The sequence below is a fragment of the Lissotriton helveticus genome, chromosome 2_1 (genome assembly GCF_964261635.1).
Source record: "Lissotriton helveticus chromosome 2_1, aLisHel1.1, whole genome shotgun sequence".
In the NCBI taxonomy this organism is placed as follows: Eukaryota; Metazoa; Chordata; class Amphibia; order Caudata; family Salamandridae; genus Lissotriton; species Lissotriton helveticus.
In genome coordinates this window covers 785,068,506-785,085,667 of record NC_136059.1, presented here as the reverse complement: position 1 = coordinate 785,085,667, position 17,162 = coordinate 785,068,506, and the positions used below count along the sequence as shown (strand labels likewise).

The 17,162-nt window shown below is 47.4% G+C and overlaps 1 protein-coding gene across 4 annotated transcripts in view; it reads left to right on the top strand.

Moving 5' to 3' along the window:
- EPB41L4A (erythrocyte membrane protein band 4.1 like 4A) overlaps positions 1-17,162 on the top strand; it is a 782,364-nt gene that overhangs the window by 518,646 nt on the left and 246,556 nt on the right. For all 4 annotated transcript variants that reach the window (XM_078675499.1, XM_078675502.1, XM_078675501.1 and 1 more), the window contains exon 10: positions 13,438-13,529. In XM_078675499.1, the coding sequence (XP_078531625.1) occupies positions 13,438-13,529 (92 nt within the window). The remainder of the gene's footprint in view (positions 1-13,437; positions 13,530-17,162) is intronic.

Sequence of the window (17,162 nt, the reverse complement as noted above, 5' to 3'; positions counted from 1 at the left end):
ACCCCTGCCGCATGAAGGAGAGCCACGAGAGCAACCGGACATGCCGGAAGACCCAGTCGAAGGCCCGAGGCCGAAGGGCAAGGACGCATACCCAGGGTACCACACAGAGAACCACAGGAAACGCAGAAAAGAAGCAGCGTCAGCGGAGAGAAGCGCCCCCCCCCAAAACCCAGGGCACGCCAAAAACCACCAGGCAGAGCCTGCGGAAAAGCCACCCGAAAGGCCAACACACGGAAGGGAACTGGCCGAAGCCAGGAGCAGACCCCCAGGAGAACTGGAACAGGCACAAAGCCACCGGACACCACAGCCCCAGCAACATAACGGTGCGGGCCCAAAACCCGAGCCCCACCGACAGGAACCCAGCAGAGGGAACAAAAGGCAAGCAAACAGGACACCCAGTCCAGGAGAGCCACCCAGCAGGAACCGGAGACGGGCACCGGCAGAGGAACCCGCAACGAACCGGAGGAACCGGCACCAAGCCGACCCAGCACCCATGAACCACCGCACACAGGACCCCGTCAACAGAAACGTCCCGCAGCCACAGAGGAGGAAATGCCAAAGACGACCACCCACAGACAGAGAATCGACCAGACAGCAGTGACAGGAACCCAACAGGGCACGGCACCCAGAAAAGGAGGCAGCAAGCCAGGGCGAACAAATGGCCAAAACCACGAACACCCGAAAGCCAGAGGAGACACCCACAGCGGGGAGAACGGGGAGGCCCCAGTGAAAGGCACGCGGGAAAGGCAGGACGCCCCATCCAGGAAACCCCACATCAAGGAGGGCACAGAAGAAGCAGAGAACAGGCCACCCAGCGCAACAGCAGCAGCCAAGCAGAACAGCAGACCCACCAAGCAGCACGGCCAGGACAGAGTCCGGCAGCACAACGGGAGGAAAGGGGCGACCCCCACCAAGAAGCAAAGCCACTGGAGGAAGAGAGGGATGAGCAGCACAGAAGCGAAACCCCAGACACCAACCGAGCGTGTAAAGAAACCTGAAAACCCTCCAGGAGCAACACAGCGCAGAAGGAACACGGAGGGCAGAGGAGAGACCCCATACGGCAGGCCCATAGGCAACCAACAAGCAACTGTCAGCAGGCCAGTACCACAGTGGACAAAGCCACAAGCAGAAAGCACATACAACCAGTACGAGCAACGCACGCCACACACATCGCACCAGCCCCCACCCCGGGACCAAAGGGCAAGGCCAACCGGGAGGGCCGGGAACACCAAGGAAAGAAACCCAGAGTCCCAGCCCAGCAGGAAAGAGGAAAACCCAGCCGACCAGCACAGGAGCCCAGAGACCCACGTCCTGCACGCCCACCACCCTGGAGCCACAGACAGAGCCAGAGGCGGGAGAAGGATCCACAGCATCCAAGCACCCAGACGGGAAACAGCCGCCCACAGGAACCGATGGACGAAGAGGGGATAGAAGGCACCAACAGAACCTCCACACACCAGAACACAGGACAGCAGCAGGGCACAAGTCCTAAAGAAGGAAGAGGGGGGACGCCGATTGCATCAGAGAAGCCAGCACGCGAGCAGCGGTCCGAATGAGCCCCGAACTCGCGCCAGAGAGGCCAAAGAGTGAATGTGCGGCTCCAGGCGTTCCAGTAAACGAGCCCCCAGAGAAAAAAGCGGGGGGACGGCGACCACCCACGTGGTACCCCGACACGAGCCCTGCCGAGCAGCCTCAATCCAGGAGAGCACCAGCCAGACAAGAGAGGCAGAACAACCCCCACGGAGCCCAGGCGACCAGGGCGCCCAAAGGGGGACCGGAGTCCCAGCCGCAGAGGAAGAGGACAACAGCATGCCCCCACCAACCCCAAGCGACCCAGCGGCAGACAGGCCAAAGCATCAGGAGCACAGGCAGGATACAAACCCCGGCCTCCAGGAAAACGCATCAGCGCCAACGAATGGAAGGGGAAAAACAACAGAAAACGGGCAGAAACCCGCCCTACCTGGCCTCCGGGAAGACAGCATACCGGGAGGAGGCAGCCACACAGCCCGACCCGGAAACGCAGCCCCAGCCACAGGAGGACCGCCGGACACCGCCGAGGATTCCTGAACCACCGCTCCGCCCCCATACCACGAGGGAGACGAGGAGAGGAGGCACAGCCAGGAGAACGCTGCAGAGGGCACCGCCGTAGCAGAGAACCAGACCGAAGACTCCCCGGCACCGCCACAGAGAGGAGCTGAAAGGTAAGTCACACTAGGGAGACAGAAAAAAACAGGTGGAGGTGGGGGCGGGCAGAGTTTTTATGCTGGGGGTGGGTCTGGGTGGGAGGCGGGGCCTCAATTGTGCTGAAGGAAGGCGAGGGAGGGACGGGAGGTAATGAAGGTTTGCTATGCCTTCTTGAATTAAAAGCTTAGTTTTGAAAGTTAAGTGGTATCCAGAAATGCTGTGCTGCCGCCAATAAAATATACTTTCTTCATCGGATGTCTGTGTGGGAGAAAACGTATGAATGTTTTACCCAGGCCTGGAATTTTCTTTGCATTCTAATGTTTGCTGTTATTTATCATACCAAAATGCAAAACAACAAACCCAGACCAAGTCGAGACACAATGAATAAGTAGAACACACGTTACTCCAGACACAATGAATAAGTAGAACACACGTTACTCCCACCCATTACAAGGGCACTGGGTTAGTGCCTTTCCAATTGTAGTGCTTTGCAGATGTTTTAAGGTCTTCTTACGAGTTTTTTCGTTGCTCAAATGGGTGTCATTTCTGACATGTATGTTTGTCCCTCGTCTTCATTGCTTGATTTTGCATGTGAGAAAGTGTCACTCGTAGTCAAATTATGAAAATGTCACACTTGGCAACCTGAAACCTTAGCAGCTATGGAAACCGTATGAATGTTTTACCCAGCCCTGGAATTTTCTATGCATTCTAATGTTCGCTGTTATTTATCATTCCAAAATGCAAAACAACAATCCCAGACCAAGTCGAGACACAATGAATAAGTAGAACACACGTTACTCCCACCCATTACAAGGGCACTGGGTTAGTGCCTTTCCAATTGCAGTGCTTTGCAGATGTTTTAAGGTCTTCTTACGAGTTTTTTTCCTTGCTCAAATGGGTGCAATTGCTGGCATGTATGTTTGTCCCTCGTCTTCATTGCTCGATTTCGCATGTGAGGAAGTGTCACTCATAGTCGTTGAATTGTCACTCATAATTGCACTGAAATTATGAAAATGTCACACTTCGCAATCTGCAACCTTGGCAGCTATGTCTAAAGTTTGCAGAAAGTTTCCCCCAGAGTCTGGCGCGGGAGGGCAGCACTCGGGGGATGGTGATTCTCATGTCCCAGGACTGACTGCTGTTCTGTCCCGGGGACTCGGCTCTGCTGCGAGATCCCGGGACGGTGCTGCTCTGCCCTCCCCGCGACTCTTTCTCTTTCCATTAAGGAAGGCCGTCACTTCCTCCAGCCGTGTCAGCCAGCTCAGCTCCCTGCTGTTACAGCCCCACCCCTCGCTGTTAATCTGCTGTAACTGCTGCTGACTGATCGCTGGACAATAAATCAGGCACTTTGTACATGAAAAACAAATAAATTACCCTACAAATCCAATGGACTCTGGGAAGTGTGGCACAAATCTGTGTCGGATTTATGAAATGCTAGAAAAGGGAGTTAAAGTTAATAACCCTGCGACGGTGACAGTTTCAGAGGACTAAGAATGCTGGGAGCTGAGCACTGAATCCAGCAGGCCACTCGACTCCGTGTCCGTCCCGATAACAGCCAAGTGGCATAGGATGGCAGTGCCTGGGAATGTGCAGCTGAACATTTGACCCGGTTACCCAGTACTGTGAAATCAATTAGCCAGTATTATCTTTATCATTCCCTCTTCCCATACATGGTTCTAAAACACCCAAAAGCCTTCAGCCCTGAGCACTGTGCTCTCCATCTCAAGTTGCTTCATAGACCTCAGAAGCCATTTCTAGTTGTGACTGTAAAATCGCAAACTCTTATAAATTCAAGCTCAAAGTTAACTCTTTTCAAATGAACATTTTACCTTTTTGACTCGTATTTAAAAAATCCTCTTTTGCAACTATGTCGAAGAGCAAATTTGTTCTTGCCACTGCTTTCTACCAATCAAGTGACTTAAATTTCCTCCTCAAACTCCATTTGTCTCAGCTACATCACCTTTCTTTATTTTCTAATTAATGGTTATTTTTAAAGATCAAATTTTTCTTGCAAAATGGTCTTCTGTTCTGTGTAAAGCATTCTATAAGTGATGTTATCCCTTGGCCATGTATGGCTGCAGAAGTAATGTGATCATAGTGCCTAAGTATGTCAGGCTGTAACTGAGTATAAGGCTACACTTAGGCACACAAAGCTGCTCTTGGACCTACGATTTAGCATGTGTGGCTGTTATAGGCATGTTTTAGTAGTAGCTGGGTATGTTAATAGCTGTACCTGAGTATAGAGGGCTGTTCGTGGCATTTGATGGCTGCACCTATATTTAAGTCTGCATGTGCACGTAAGAGGCTATATGTGGTCATACAAGACCATATTTGGTCATGTAATAGATTTAGCTGGACATTGCCCCTTCACAAAGTAATGAGTAGTGTGCTTTTCAAAACTTTGACACTCAGGATTGTAATGGAATTAGTGCAGTCCTGGAATCATTTCGATCAGTTTAGCTCAATGGTTTTAGCCAGTCATGGCATTGAACTTTGACGACTCTGTTGACTAGCTGTACATGGTTTTCATTTGTCACAGTGATAGTATTTGAAAATACATCCATTATTGGTTGGCAGTGCTTGTGGAACTAACCACACCCTTGGTTCCCCAGTATCCTTTACCTTCAGGAATTGTATGGTTTCGATACAGACCTCTTCCATTAGAAATTAAGTGAAAGCCAATGTTCGAGTGCGTACAGTTATACTTAAGGTAATTACAGTAGGCATCCTTTTATCTCGCTGCCTATGTGAACCAAAACGGACATGTTATCTTTTTGAACAAGAGAAGTGGGGAATTTTGGATTGGTGCACTCTGTATGTACTCTACATTTTTTATTTTATTTACAATTTGTAGGTCTCACCTAACACAAGGACTGCGTTATCTATTGCAAAACATATTACTGCCCTTACAGCGGAGTTAGAGCTCCTCCATTGCTTTACATTGGTTGACTTTACTGATACTCTCATTTGCTTCCTTCTTATTCATCAGCTTCTGTTGGCTTTCCTTCCTCTTCTGGTTTTTATCCCTCCTCTGGAGCCTAGAACCATTAATCGTGCCCTTGTACCCTTTTGTCTGTGTTCTTCACATGCCCTCCTGCCCTCCATTGTCTGTGTGCTTGCCAACACGCCCTCCATTGTTCATATGCTTGCCCCCCCCCACTGACCAGCCCTCTATTGTGATTGCTTCCCCATGCCCCGCTCTCCGTTGTCCATGTGCTTGAACGCCCACTCTACGGACCTCTACTGTGTGTGGTTCTCCATCCCCAGCCCTTCGTTGTCTTTATCTTGTCTTTCTCTCCCACACCCGCATTCTTCTCCTCAGCCCTCCCTCCGTTCATGTTTCCCCACCCCCTACTTGCTTCTCAACCCACTCCTCTGTTTGTTTAAAAAAAGAAAAAGCACATTAGCACTATATTAAAAATGCGCGTCAGCACTATATCAAAAAGGCTTTGAGTTGGTGTGCCTCATATATAGAACGTTTGTGAATTACAGGTGACCCCTTTTGTGTTGTTGTTTTAATTAGAATGGTGTTGTAGTGCATGCAGCTGACAGTTTGACATTGATGTATTTTTTTACAGTAGTATTGATGTCTGCTCTTTGAACAAGGATGATCATAATAGTTTTGATCGAAAGTTGTGTAAGGCAGTGAGCAGTTGTAGCTGGCATGGTTCGCGGGTGGCGGAGCAGGCACAGGGAGGGGGGAAGCGCGCGTGCGGGGTTATGCACAATGTAAAAAAAAGAAATAAACACTTACCTTGCCACCGTGTCTTGCTTCTCTGCTCCTACTCTCCTCGTCTTGACTCCTGGAACAACAGGAAGCACACATAGGCTCCCCTGACCAATCACAACGCTGCAATCATTTAAGAGATGAACGAAAGGAATCCAGCAGGATAGAGACTACATGCGTGTACAGGAATGGGTTCTCAAGTGAGCAGGATGGAAGTGGTTTGCTGTGAGATTATTGGAGGCGTTTTTATTATGAGGGAATATGTTGGTATCCAAGGCAGATTGAATGTATCTTTCAGTGTAAGCTGCTCAAGTGTGCAAGCAGTTATTTTGGATTTTGGGGATGTGTGCCAAGACACCTTATGTAAGCTGTGGCTATGCACTGCCTGTGCACTCTAGTTGAAATGTAGAGCTTGGATAAATGATGTTCTGTTTAGATAAGGCTCAGCGCTGCCCGCTCTGGAGCTGTACGTGATGTCCTGTGAGAACTTGCTGAGGTGCCACCTTATTTTATAGGATTGAGTAATCATGAGGCTGCCCTCCTTCAATTCATTATTTGGCCTGTGGAAGAAGTCAAGATAGGAGACTAAATAGGAATTTACACAAACTACAAAAATGGCCACCATATATCAGAGTACGAAATAAGTAAAATGTTGTTTAAGCATTAGTGTCAAAGGAATGAATCTAGCGACAAACTTGATGCACATAGGCTTCAAGGTAACTCCTGGGAAGAGTGGGAGGGAATCTAGGGGGTGGTATCTTTAGGATAACTCTGCATTGCCTCCCCAGGAACGTGTCTGATTGCAAGCACTATTCTGTGGTAAGAGGGAGTATGTACACAGTTTTAAGATGGTTGATAGGACGTCCCCGATCAAAGCAAGAGATATAGGTATTAATTGTAGACCCTAATTCATCGCATCTAAACTACTGAAAATTGAAAGAGTAAAAATGTCCAGAAAATCGAGCGCAGCAGCAAAATGGAAAATGTGAAAATGCAAAAGAAACTATAGAAAAGGGTGAAATTACTAGACACCCATTAGTAGTGGAAAATTCAGTAAGAAGTGATTTGAGCCATTAATTAAATATCAATTCAACAATAAACAAGATAATAACTTTGAGTTGAGAGAATTGGAGAAATATTATTATTAAGAATAATCAAGAAAACTGTGCGAAAAACTAAAACGTTGTTGGACATGACTGAGAGAAACTCACTGGGACTGTTAATGGTAACGACAGTGGGCCTCAAATAGTTGGAGGGTGCCTGTTAATGAATAGGTATCAAGAAAATATTGCATCACTGTGGAGTGATGAAACGGGAATCTTTTATGAACCTCATATTTGACCCTTCTTTGTATTTGCTCACTCCTATTGTAACCACTCACTTCTGTTCATTCCTATACTTTCTTCCCTACTTTGCTTGCCTTTTGAACTTTTACATTTGCATACTGGTTTATTTTTAAATTTCAACGTTTTATGATAAGTGTTAATAAGCCCAGACTCAGATGTTGGCGAGTATACATCTAGATACTATTCACATTGTTTTTTTATAAGTTAGATACAGATACTAAAGACTACATGTTGCAAAAGAGAGCTAGTATATTACTGAATTTAATATCTATGTGTTAAGAGACCTTCTATCTGACATGAAGAATGGATTTGAGCATTTTTTTATCAGAAGACGTTTAAGTGGACTATATGTCATGTTTATGGTAATCTGCCTACTGGCTCTATGCAACAAATGACAGGTGGCGAAAGTTCCAGAGGCTGATAATAGCTTAGTCTTTCAAGAACCTGATATTAAATCAGGGTCGCCTTGTAAACCAAATATTTTCTGACGCCTGTCAAAGGCAAATCAGAAGTCTTTGGACTCTCGTGGGTAAAGTAGGACACAAATATAGGTCGGATATCTTATAGAAAATGGTTATGAAGGTTTGAATGTAGACATGATCAAATATTAACAAATGACTTTCAGGTCTCTCAGCAATCAAGAGATTAAAAAAACATTTATTTTACTTAAAATATTTTTTTTGTATATTTGACCATTTTTGCTAATCTTACTGATAAGAGTCTTTAGCATAGTTCTTACGCCGTCCATAACTTATTCGATAACTACTGTACATATTAATATTAAATAAAACATGATATACCTGCAGGCAGCTTGGCAAATCTGTAGCAGATAAAACATCCCCACAGGCTTTCCTGAACTGTGCCAAGTGGGATATATGTTTTAATCATTTTTTAAGTGCTTACCTAGTCCGAGGGCAAATGGTGCATTTATCATCTTGTAAGAGTCTAAGACACGTGCAAAGAAGAATCATGAGCAGACTGGTCCTAATTTGTTTTCCGGGATCATAATGCACATATAGAAGCAGAAGTACTGCAGCTGCTGTTTTTAGCTCAGTGTTGCTTGCAATGTTGTATTGCTACTCTGCTGCACACTTCATTTTGGATTCACTGGCTCTCCGTACTGCATCGCGGGCCACTGGCTGGGAGGCATGGGAAGACTAGAGGCAAGGTTCTGGCTAGCTGAAGTACTTTCTGCAGTAGACTGGTTGCACTTCCATATGATATTGGAAAAATCTGAGAACGAAAAATCAAAACTCAATAGGCAACGCAATATAGGTGTACTCAAATATTGCAGGTGAGATCAGTCACCTCAATGGATATGCAACCTGATGTCCGAAGTAGTAAACGGGCAGAGGAATATATGCGCAGAAACCACAAACCACAAAGTAAGTACAACGCCACATGACATATTGACCTTTAGTAGTTTCTGTGATGACAAACAGAAACCCACCATGTGGGTGCAGGTTCTCAGAATTTAAACATAAAATAGCGCATACTTATGTGGCCGTGTAGAGCGTGGTCATATCTTGCTAAACTGCTAACTAGGTCAACCTGTCTGACCTTTATGTGTGGTTTCTGCAGAACATGTTAAGTTAATTAAGCCATTTGGAGGACTGAGGAGGAAAGAGAAGGAAAGATAGGTTTTTTATACAAGAGGAAAGTCAAGGCACAGCCCTCACTAGGAGGTTTTAAGTGAGCAAGTTAGAGAGTGTAGTCCAGGCTAAATACCTAAATCAGTAGAGGTGATGTCAGCAACTCTGGAAGGGATTCCGTCAAAGTTGAGGAAATTGCTAAGACCACTCTCTTTTGGGAATGTGGCATTTTATAGACGAAGTTCCGTGCAGACACTGCCTTCTACACTTCTGTGGGGTTCCACCCTTAATGCTTGAAAGGCAGGGCTGGGTCAATTCCCTGAAGGGGTGGGCTGCCTGTACTATAGGAGAGTATGGGTATAAGAAATTGCCCCCATATACCAACACAAAAAATGAGGCAGTGGCAGTCGGGAAACAGAAGGAACTCCGCGGCTTCAGCCACGTGTGTTCTGACATTGCAAACTTAACCACGCTTGCCTTAATTACGCATATGCCTTAACCAAGCATATGTGTGGTTAAGGCATATGCGCGGTCTAGTTGCTGGCTACAGCTCTTCGGAAGAGCAGGAAGAGGAAACATCAGGATGAGTGGTTAGGTAAGTTGGGTTTTGGGGATTTTGGGGGTAGTTTGTAGGGGTTCTGGGTAGTTTTCAAGGCTTGGAGGGGTTCAGGAGTTTTAGGACTCGGGCAGGGGATGGGGTGGGGGGTGATTTGTATGGGTTGAGGTCGTTTTGGGGGCTGGGGGTGTAAGGATTGTTTTCAGGACTGGGGGTAGGGAGTTTTAGGGTTCAGGGCAGGGGATGGTGTGGGGGTAGTTTGCGTTAGGGGTAGTTTTCAGGGCCGGCTGGGGGGTCAGGAGTTTTAGGGCTTCGGGCAGGGGACAGGAAAGGGGCAGTTTACAGGCTAAGGAGGCACTTGTGCTGGGGCAGAGGATAGGTGGGGGTAGGTTTTAGGGGGTGGGGGCTGGTTTTAAGGCTCAGGGAGGGGGCTGGGGTCAGAGTAGTTTTTAGGGGGCTGAGTTTTAGGGCTCAGGGTAGGGGACAGGAAAGGGGCAGTTTTCAGGTCGAGGGGGCAATAGGGCTGCAGTAGCGGGAAAATGGGGTAGGTTTTAGGGGATGGGGGCTGGTTTTAGGGCTCAGGGAGTGGGGCTGTAGTCTGAGTCATTTTTAGGGGCTGGGGATCGAGTATTAAGGTTCAGGATAATGATTTGGAGAAATTTATAGGGCTGTGGCGGGTAAAATAGACTGCAGGAGGGCTGAATTTAGAGCTCAGGGCAGAGGGGCAGGAGTGTGGTCTTTATCACACGTCACTTTAACAATCAGGCCTTTACCACGTAATTACATGGTAAAGGCATGCGTGGTTAAGACTGTGTGGTTCAGGCATGCGTTGTCGAGGCATGTGTTGTTCTATCACACAATTGTGGCAGTCACAACCTGATAGTGACTCCCTTCAGGCCCAAACAATAGCCAGAGCCACCGCTTTCATCATTCACTACCTCCTCTACGAGCCGGCATATGAGTCCGTCCAGTAGTTGTGTGTAAGCTGGGACTGCAGAAGGAAAGCAGTGCTTATTAGGTTGACTCCAAAAGCCCTACAGTTCCTGGAAACCCTCCCAATTGCTACGCATTTTATGAGTTTGTCAGTCTTAATCATGGTTTTCAAAATCATGCACAATGTCTTGCAAAGGTACACATACTGTAAATATAACCATCGCCTTTGAGATAAAAATACTGCACAGTCGCTTTAAATAAGTTGCACTAAAATCAGATGCCGCTAATATGACTCTTGGTTCCAGAAGGACACAGTATGCTGTTTAAGGTGGTGGGTTGAACCCCAGAGCAATCTACAACTGGCCAACACTGGTCCATGGCTTTCAAAATTCTTATTGTGAATATTGCTATTCCTCCTCTTACACAAACAAAAAAACAACCACACAAGTCTTCTACAGAAACAAATTCCCCTTGAACTTCATGGCATGCATGCAAGAACTAGCACTGTGGATGGCTAATAACTGCCTGAAATTGAATGGCAATAAGACACAGGTGCTTGTGATGGGGAAAGCTCCGTCCGTGTGGTCATCGGCATGGTGGCCCCAGAGTTTGGGGCCCACCCCCACGCCCTGCACTCAGGCTAAGAACCTTGGGGTATGGCTGGATACCAAGCTCTCCTTCGAGTACCATACCAGGCGGGTGGCAGGCGCTTGTTTTGGAATCCTGCGGGGCCTTCGGAAAACCTTGGATTTGTTGTCTACTGCAGCCAGGAAGACCATGGTGCATGCCCTGGTGACATCGCGCCTTGATTATTGTATTAAACTGTACCTGGGTGCTTCCACTAAATGCGTGCATAGACTCCAAAGCATCCAGAATGCAGCAGCTCGTTTGGTTCTTATGCTTCCGAGGAGAGCCTCTTCTAAGAGGGTGTTGGTCTCCCTCCACTGGTTGCCGATTAGGGAGAGCGTCCTGTTCCTTTCACTTTGTGGCCGCACAGCAATGGAACAAACTCCCCCAGAGCTTCCAGCTGGAGGGTTCGGAGGTCATCTTCCGAAAAAAAACTGAAAACGTATCTTTTCCCCTCTGTATAGAACACATGGCAGTTTGCACCGCAGCGCGGGGACACACTTGTTCAGTGTAACCAGGCGCTTTATAAATGTGACTATTATTATTATTATTATTATTATTATTATAGGTGCTCTGACTCGAGTGTCTGCTTCAGTTCTCACCAGCGCTGCCATGACAGGTACTGCTGTTTACCAAATGAAAGCTTTATCTAGCCAGGTTTGTGTCTAACTACCTGATAGTGGCAGAGCAGTGTGAGGGCGGTATAGATGTCAGTGAACTGACTGCATACGTAGACAGCAGCAAAGCTATATGAAACCGTTTTTGTAAGCGTCAACAGTGGGCGTATGATTCCTTGGAGCTACTTTCAAATGCAATACTGCATCTAAGTCTGGAGAATGCATCTCTAAGAGGAGCACCACCAAAATAGAAACAGTATTGTAATTGGCTGCAATATAAAACGTGTATATTAATATTTATAATTTGAAGAGAGGAGAAGGTTTGTGTTGGTATGTTTGCATGCATATTGTATTGCAATTGCATTTATATGTGTGCGCGCATGCACATGTGTGTGCCCTATGTGTATGTCTATGATGAGTACAGTGGTAAAGACAGTATTTTTAAGAGATATTGGTGTTTCAAGTCAAGAGAACAGTGCTTCAGGGGACGAAGAATCTGTTGGAAAAATGAAATAAAAGATATCGACATTTAAAAGATGATCTGAAAACGCAACAACCTCTAAGCATAAAGATTTAACTTAAATCATAGGTGAAGGTGGTATAGAAAGCACATTCAGGCGCCTCATTGGTGAGCAGGTACACGAAAAGCTCTTGACCCTGTGGTATTTCCATAAGTAGCTAAATAAATATAATAGTGAGGGCTGAATCGTCATATCTCCCATACATGGACAATATGGGCTGCTTTTTGAGGTGCATATTGAATAATTCTGCCCCAAAGGAAAGTCAATACAGCCTGGCAGGTATGGTAAACCTGTAGGCTGAGGACGATGTGCTCACGTCACATATTAACCTGCCGTGAGTGAAGCACCTGTAAGCGGCACGTTTTTATGCATGATCAGGTCACAGGAAATTGACTATTCACGCTGGGGTAAGGGACATTTGAAGGTATCTGTTGCTAAAGTGTCCTGCTGCAGTTGTGCTGATGTTGATACACATGAGCTGTCGCCTGTTGTTAATTACATGGTATTATCAGAATGATTGACATACTTTGCTTTATTTTATTTTGCTGGCAACTTTCGTTTGCCAGATGTTTTCTCTGATGGCAACCTATGTATGGTACTTGTGTTAGCGAAATGTAAGATGTTTGGATGGGTAAGAAAGTTTTCAGCAGTTCACTACAGGGTGATTCACCAAGAGCGATACAAAAGGGGGTGATGGACGGAGCGTTTGAGCAAATCAAACACTCACCCCCAGTCAACTGATCTGGGTTAAATCCATCACCATTCTTTAGCTCACTCAGCCACCCCAGTTCAGACATGGCCATATGCAAATCAGTCTGACCCTGTGCCTCATGGGAACAGTCCAGCCCGAACTGCCAAGCCATGTCTTCCCTGGACCGGAAACAAGCATCCTGGGACCGGTTTCGGATTCATAATCCTCATCAGCCAGGCTATCTTGAATCCAGTGGCCAAGTGAGCAAGGGACTCACGTCTGAGCATACCCTGCCAACTTAGGGCGAACAAAGCGATACACCAAGAGCAAAATCTATCCAATTGGCTTCTGGCCCCAAAATTTGCCTTAGTCTGCAAGACAAGTGTGCCGGTTAAAAAAGGACTAGAAAAACCTTACCTGTTTCATAAGAGGTCGTATATTTTATTAGTGCCCCATACATTCATTCGCAGAGTCTCCATTAGAAAAGTCGGTCGATACATTTCATAATTGTAAGGTCAAGCAAGGTGAAGGCTCATTCAGTGACTGTTGTAAGGGTCGGCAGGATATGTAGCCCGGGTGTCTTCTGTTGCCCCGTGTGGAGAATAATTCACAGTGATTTCTTGTTTTGTGTTTTTTGTTCCAGTGCAATGAGACGTCCTTCTTTTTTGAAACACACAGCAAGACCGCTTGCAAGCACCTTTGGAAATGCTGCGTGGAGCACCACACCTTCTTCAGGTGAGCCCCTCTCCTTTTCTATGCTTAGACGGTGCAAGCCCACTGTGCTCCATGGAGGGATCTCAGGAACCCCTTTAGAGAAAGGTACATAAGTGGTAACAATTTTGACTCTCGGGGCTGCCCTGAAAGTCGGGTGTGTGCGCGCTGCAGCAGCCTCGAGCGTCATTAGCCTTTGTCAAGTCTCTTTATCTTGCGCTACCACATATAGGAAGGAGCTGGGCGTAATGTCAGGGGCCTTCATTCCGTCACATTAGGGTTCTTGCACCATGAAATATTGATAGAGATGTGAATGTTTCCAACATATATGTGATGGTCTCCGGTTTCGACTCAGATTCATGCATTTTTGGAGCTGTGGTTACAAGAAGTTCCACTGACAGAATTTTTATCCAACTGGATAGAGGGAAGTAAGGAAGGAAATGACTAGCACTGTCAGCAGGAATGAAAAATGTCCTATCTAACGTAACGGAAACTTTCAATTCTATTAAGGACTCGGAGGTGAGGATTATGCTCATCTTTCTTCACTTTATTGATAGCAGCCATTCAAAGTAAAAAAAAAAAAACTCTATTCCCATGAAACCATTAGGAATAATAACACAAGAACAATAGAGTGTCCATGGATAGACAGTCCACTTCCAAAGCACCAATCACAGGGCTCCTGGGAGTATGTAGTCCTCTGTTACTCTCCATTTCCCCTCTTTCATCGCTCTAGACCAGCCAGTCCTAGATCCTCACGAATCTTGTTTGCCAGAGTTACCTGCAGAAAGAAGGCACATTATAAGCAATTGTAGTGGCTAAGGTTTAACACTACAGGGGAAAGAAGACACCATAACATACACAATGCTTACTCAAGAGAATTTAAAAAAGCCTGAAAACCAGTTACTTACCCCAGTACGAGGGCAGGAAGGTAACAATCAAACTGGTACCCTGGGTGGCCTAATCTTCGCCTCCGAGTCCTTAATAGAATTGAAACTTTCCGTTACTCTAGCTAGGACATTTTTCATTCAATGTCAGGACCAGAGGCGAGGATTATGCTTGTTTAAAGCTTGCTAACCACCAAGTGTGCCATATCTAGCACCGGCTTTAAATAAAACCGTTTAAAGGTGGAGTCCTAAGACCAGTCTGCTGCATTGAGAATGTCTTCCAGACGAGCTCCCAAAGATAAATGCTTTAGAGGCCATGGCCCCCCTAGTAGAATGGGCACCAAAGGCCCGGAGATTAATCCCAGACTCCTGCATCACTCACCGCACCCAACGGGCTATCGTGGGGAAGGAGACTGCCTTATGGGGTTTCTTGAGGGTGATGAGCAACTGTCGCTCCCCTGGAAGACGGAATTCCTCTGTCATCTCCTCGTAATCCTTGAGGCAAGACACTACACAGAGTTTAGGAGAACCCAGAAAGGCCGGGTATGAAATAGAAGTTGTCCCGCACTTCATCCGCCTCCAGACCGTGAAGGTGACCCCGGAGGGGGAGAAGATCCTGCCGGAGACGCTCAGTGCCCGGACATCCGAAACTTGCCTGCACAATATAAGGCAAAAGAGCATGGCCGGCTTGGCTAAAAGTTCTTTCCTGGACTGGGAACGGTTTGGTTGCCATGACAGGACCAGGTTCAAGACTTGATTGACATCCCACAACTGGGAATAGCGAGGTTCCAATGGCAGCGAGAGGCGAATGCCCCGAAGGAGGGGGCAAACCAGAGGATGCTCGCCCACCGGAGAGCCATCCACCATGGAATGACCAGCAGAGATGGCCGACCGAAAGGTATTAATGATTCTATAGGCCAACCCGTCTTCCGACAAGGTGGCCAAAAAATTTAGGATCGAAGTCTGTTGCCACGGGATTAAGACTCCGTCGCACACACCAACTAACCCATCCTCTCCAAAAGGAGCGGTGCCGCTTGACTGTACTATCGGCCCAGTCTTTAGATATGAACTTCTCAACTGCTCCCGAAAGGCCTGGGACCGCCCATCATCCCAGTAATCCGCCACGCCATCAGGGCAGGGGACCCCTGAGTGAGTGGATGAAAAGCTCCGTCAGGATTGAGGAGAAGAGTCGGGAAGCGGGGAGTAGGATTGGAAAATCCCACGAAAGTTCCAGAAGAACGGGAAACCACGCTTGAGCTCTCCAAATTGGTGATATCAGTACCAAATCTGCCCTCTGGCGACGCACATGGGCCGAGACCCTGGTCAGCATGGTGAACGGGGAAAAGGCGTAACCCTCCTCCTCCCTCCAGTTCTGCAGGAAGGCATCTGTGCTGGTCGCTAGAGGATCTAGCTTCCAGCGAAAGAAATGGGGAAGCTGGAAATCCAAACGGGAGGCAAAGAGGTCCACCGAAAACGGACCCCAGATGTGCTGAAAGTCCACGAACACACCTGGATGGAGTTTCCACAGGCTCACGTCCTGTAAATGCCTCGAGTGAAAATCCGCCACCTGGTTATCTTGACCCGGGAGGTACTCCGCCACCACCGAAACGTGGTAAACCAGGCAGTACTGCCAGAAGTTTGCTGCCAGGTCAGATAGAGCCCACGATCGGGTACCCCCTAGATGGTTGACGTACCGGACCGCAGATACATTGTCCATCTTGAGGAGAACGTAGGACCAGAACGAGTCCTCGGTCCAGCACCAGATCGGGAAGGAGCCTGCTAAGAGCTCCAAACAGTTGATGCAGAGCAGTTGCTCCTGCGTAGACCACACACCACCTGTTGTGAGCTCTCCACACCTCGCACCCCTGCCGGACCCGCTGGTGTCGAACTCGATAACGTTATCGGGCGCGGAACCGAAGATCGCCCGCCCATTCCAGGCTTCCATATTGCAAGCCACTACTGGAGCTCCTCCTTGGCCTCGGCCGAAAGGGTGACCTTCTGAGAGTAGGAAAGACCCTTGCAAAGATGGCGGGCCTTGAGGAGCTGGAGGGCCGTGTAATGCAACGGGCCCGGAAAGATCGCCTGGATGGAGGCCGATAGAAGACCCACTATCCGGGCAAGTTGATGCAGAGACAGGCGGGATTGAACAAGAGCTCTCCTGATTTTGTGGCAGATCTTCGTCATTTTCCGAGATGGGAGGCTTAGTGTGGATGCCACCGAGTCGACCACAAAACCCAGGAACACCACCTTCTGAGCCAGAACAAGAGTGGATTTCGCTTAGTTAATAATGAAGCCCAAGCTCTGAAAGACGGTGATCGCTAACTGAAGCTGACGCAATAAGGCCTGTGGGCACTGCGCCATGAGCAGGATGTCGTCCAGATATACGATCAGAGGCATACCAGATGCCCTCAGTCGTTCGATCAGCGGCCGAAGAACCTCGGTGAAACACCAAGGCGTGGAGGAAAGACCAAACGGAAGAGTGGTGTACTCGTACACCTTGTTCCGCCAGGGGAACTGCAGGAACCGCCTGTGAGGAAGGAAAATGGGTATTGTGAGATAGGCGTCCTTGAGATCAAGGCGCCATCCAAACATTGCGCCTGAAGAGTGCCGCGCTTGTGATAAAACAAAACAACAAAAAATAGCATGACTTTAAAAAAACAAAGTAAAGTGAGGTGTGAAGCATTGCTTTAAAAAAAATATATTAGGTCATGTGCAGCATTAGTGTCCCGGCTGCCATTGTTGAAGCTAAAACATAAGATAAGATAAAGCAAGG